General features: G+C 42.4%; 1 protein-coding gene across 1 annotated transcript in view; it reads right to left on the bottom strand.

Moving 5' to 3' along the window:
• Nucleotides 1–871: 871 nt before the first annotated feature.
• tnxbb (tenascin XBb) overlaps nt 872–2594 on the bottom strand; it is a 50838-nt gene continuing 49115 nt past the window's right edge. Inside the window, exons 19-20 of the mRNA XM_013915197.1 lie at nt 1680–1843; nt 872–1537 (exon numbers count right to left, since the gene is read on the bottom strand). Of these exons, the coding sequence (XP_013770651.1) occupies nt 1439–1537; nt 1680–1843 (263 nt within the window). The 3' untranslated portion in view covers nt 872–1438. The remainder of the gene's footprint in view (nt 1538–1679; nt 1844–2594) is intronic.

The raw sequence follows: 2594 nt of genomic DNA, 5'->3' as shown, positions 1-2594 counted from the left end.
GCTGTGGCTACAATGTAGCTGCCATCACCAGTGTGTGAATGTGTGCGTGACTGGGTGGATGACTGGATATGTAAAGCGCTTTATAAATACAGACCATTACCATTTATATTATGATTTAAATCTAGCTGGTGTTGGTGTGGAGAGTAGCCTTCAGTAATAGTAATAAATCACATTCATGTAGCTGTAAAAAGCATGATCATATATTAAGTAATCCAAAGTATTCAGAATAGTTACTCTCATTGAGTAACGTAACGAAATACGTTACAGAATACATTTTGGGGCATGTAATCTGAAATGGAATACATTTTCATAGTAACCTTTCCAACACTGCTGATACTCCTCTTCCTCCTCTTCCTCCTGCTGATCCAGGTGCAGTTTCTGTGACATTTGCTCAGTGACACCTTGTGTGCATCACAGAGAGAATAACTTTGAGTAAACGACACTGCTCAAACTGCACTGACACGCTCTTTGTTAATATATTCAACATTTTAAAGATTAAACAAAAGAAAGAATGATTTCATTCATATCCTGCAAACAGAGAGTGTTTAGTCACAATGCAACCTTGACTCCAACAGATGAACCCGCGCAGCTGTTTAGTTTCACTTGTTTTATTATTGAAGTCATTGGGAGGCTTCATACAGAACACAGGGAATAAAACAGATTTGTTAACACAACGAGAAGGCGACAGAGCACAGACCCGTCTCCATTTACTGCGGGGCCACAGTGCACCTGAGGACCCTCACAGAGAGTGAACACCGGGGGGCGCTGCTGAGCTTTAAAGTGGGGCTGCTGCTAAACGAGCTTCTAAGCAGGACCTGTGCCTGATTACATTTCACTGTGATCTGATCTGAAACACTAAAATGTTTTTTGGATCATTTTGTCCTTGAAAATGTTTTTGTTCTTATTTATTTTTCAAATTTGAGGCACACAGTGATGGAAAAACCAGGGAGTGACGTGTGGGCTGCGTTTCTGGCCTGTGTGTCGCTCATATCCATCAGATCTGACTGAGCCGAGCACTCACTGGTACCAGTAATCTTTCTAAGAGGGTTTTGAGTTGTTTTTTTATCTTGTGTGACTTTTATTTGGTCTGAAAGCCTCACAGTCTGCTTTGGATCAGGAGCCACGAGGGCCTCTAGTTTGAGACTTCTGATCTCTCAGAGCATCTGCATGTGAAACCAGAACTGTCTAACTGGACCCAGCCGTGATATAATTTGTGTGAACTGAGCCTTTAAATATGGAGGAAGACGCCCCGCTTTAAAATACTGGCGAAAAGGAGGAACCTGTACAATCTGCAGTAACATACTGATAACTGACTCTATACAAATCTTCTAACAGGAGCCCGAGCTCCCCGTTTCAATGTGTGCGTTCACACATGTAACACACTGAGCATGTGTGTTTAGCAGTTCATCGTCATCATCATCATCAGCCTCTCTCTCGCTCATCCTCGGGACGGAGGCCTGAAGGCTGCCGGTCTCAGCTTCATCTCAGTGAACGGGACAGAAAAGTCTTTTCCTTTCCAGGCGGTCCAGATCACCCCCTGAACACACACACACACACACACACACACACACACACGCGCACACACACACTTGTTTTTATACTTCAACCAGCTCCATTTCAAAGTTGTAGCAGGTCCTTGAAAATAAGTAAAATCCGTCCGAGCGACTCGATGACGTTACCTGGTGTTTGGTGTTGATGCCGTAGAGGCCGTTGAGGTTTGCCTCGTGGCAGTTCTTGTACCACCAGCCTCCTCGATAAGACATGGCGCAGCGGGTGATGAAGGGCGCCAGGTCCCGGTCTTTGGTGGAAAAGATCCGGTTGTTGTGGTAACTGAGAGAGTCACCTGAAAGGATAGCACGGTAGGAAGTTTCCTTATTAACAAATATAATTTTATTTACTTAAATGATTCAGTATCTCCGGATCCTTGAGCTTTATTTAGATGACTTAATTCAACTGTTTGTGAATTTTAGTCTTTGTGGAAATAAAACCTCAAACTCGTTTCCCACAACAAGAGAAAATAAGAAACTGTAACCAGGAAGTGCGATCACAAAGGTTTGTGTTGGGCACAAGTGCAGTTGGCATGGACGTGTGTGAGAAGCAGCAGCCAGCTATGAGTCAAGCTGACCTCTGATGTAGAGATGGCACGATACCACTTTTATGTCCGATACCGATATCATAAATTTGGATATCTGCCGATACCGATATGAATCCGATATAGTGTTTTTAATCAACAAAACTGTTTTATAAATATCTTGCTGCATTTTGTATAAGTTCATACTCAAGTTTAAAACAACAACTACTGTAGCGGCGGATGTGTATAGCTGGTTCACATTCACGTAATGTAACGTTTGTGCTTTTGTTTTGGTAACTTCCTGTGGGACCGGAAGTAAATGTTCTAACGGTAAACGGCTTGATGTGCGAAAAGACGGAAGAAGGTCGAAAATTAATGCTAACGGAGAAAAGGGAGAGGAATATAGTTAAATTGCACGAAGACAAATGGTTCTAGCTACAGTCGACAGGGGAACAAGGTTCGTAACGTATATGATTTAATTTGAGCAAGTTGAAATGCATAATATGTATTATATAGTTTAATG

Source organism: Pundamilia nyererei, unplaced genomic scaffold (genome assembly GCF_000239375.1).
Source record: "Pundamilia nyererei isolate P.nyererei 1_Seehausen unplaced genomic scaffold, PunNye1.0 scaffold00268, whole genome shotgun sequence".
NCBI lineage: Eukaryota > Metazoa > Chordata > Actinopteri > Cichliformes > Cichlidae > Pundamilia > Pundamilia nyererei.
This window is presented reverse-complemented; position numbering and strand designations above follow the sequence as displayed.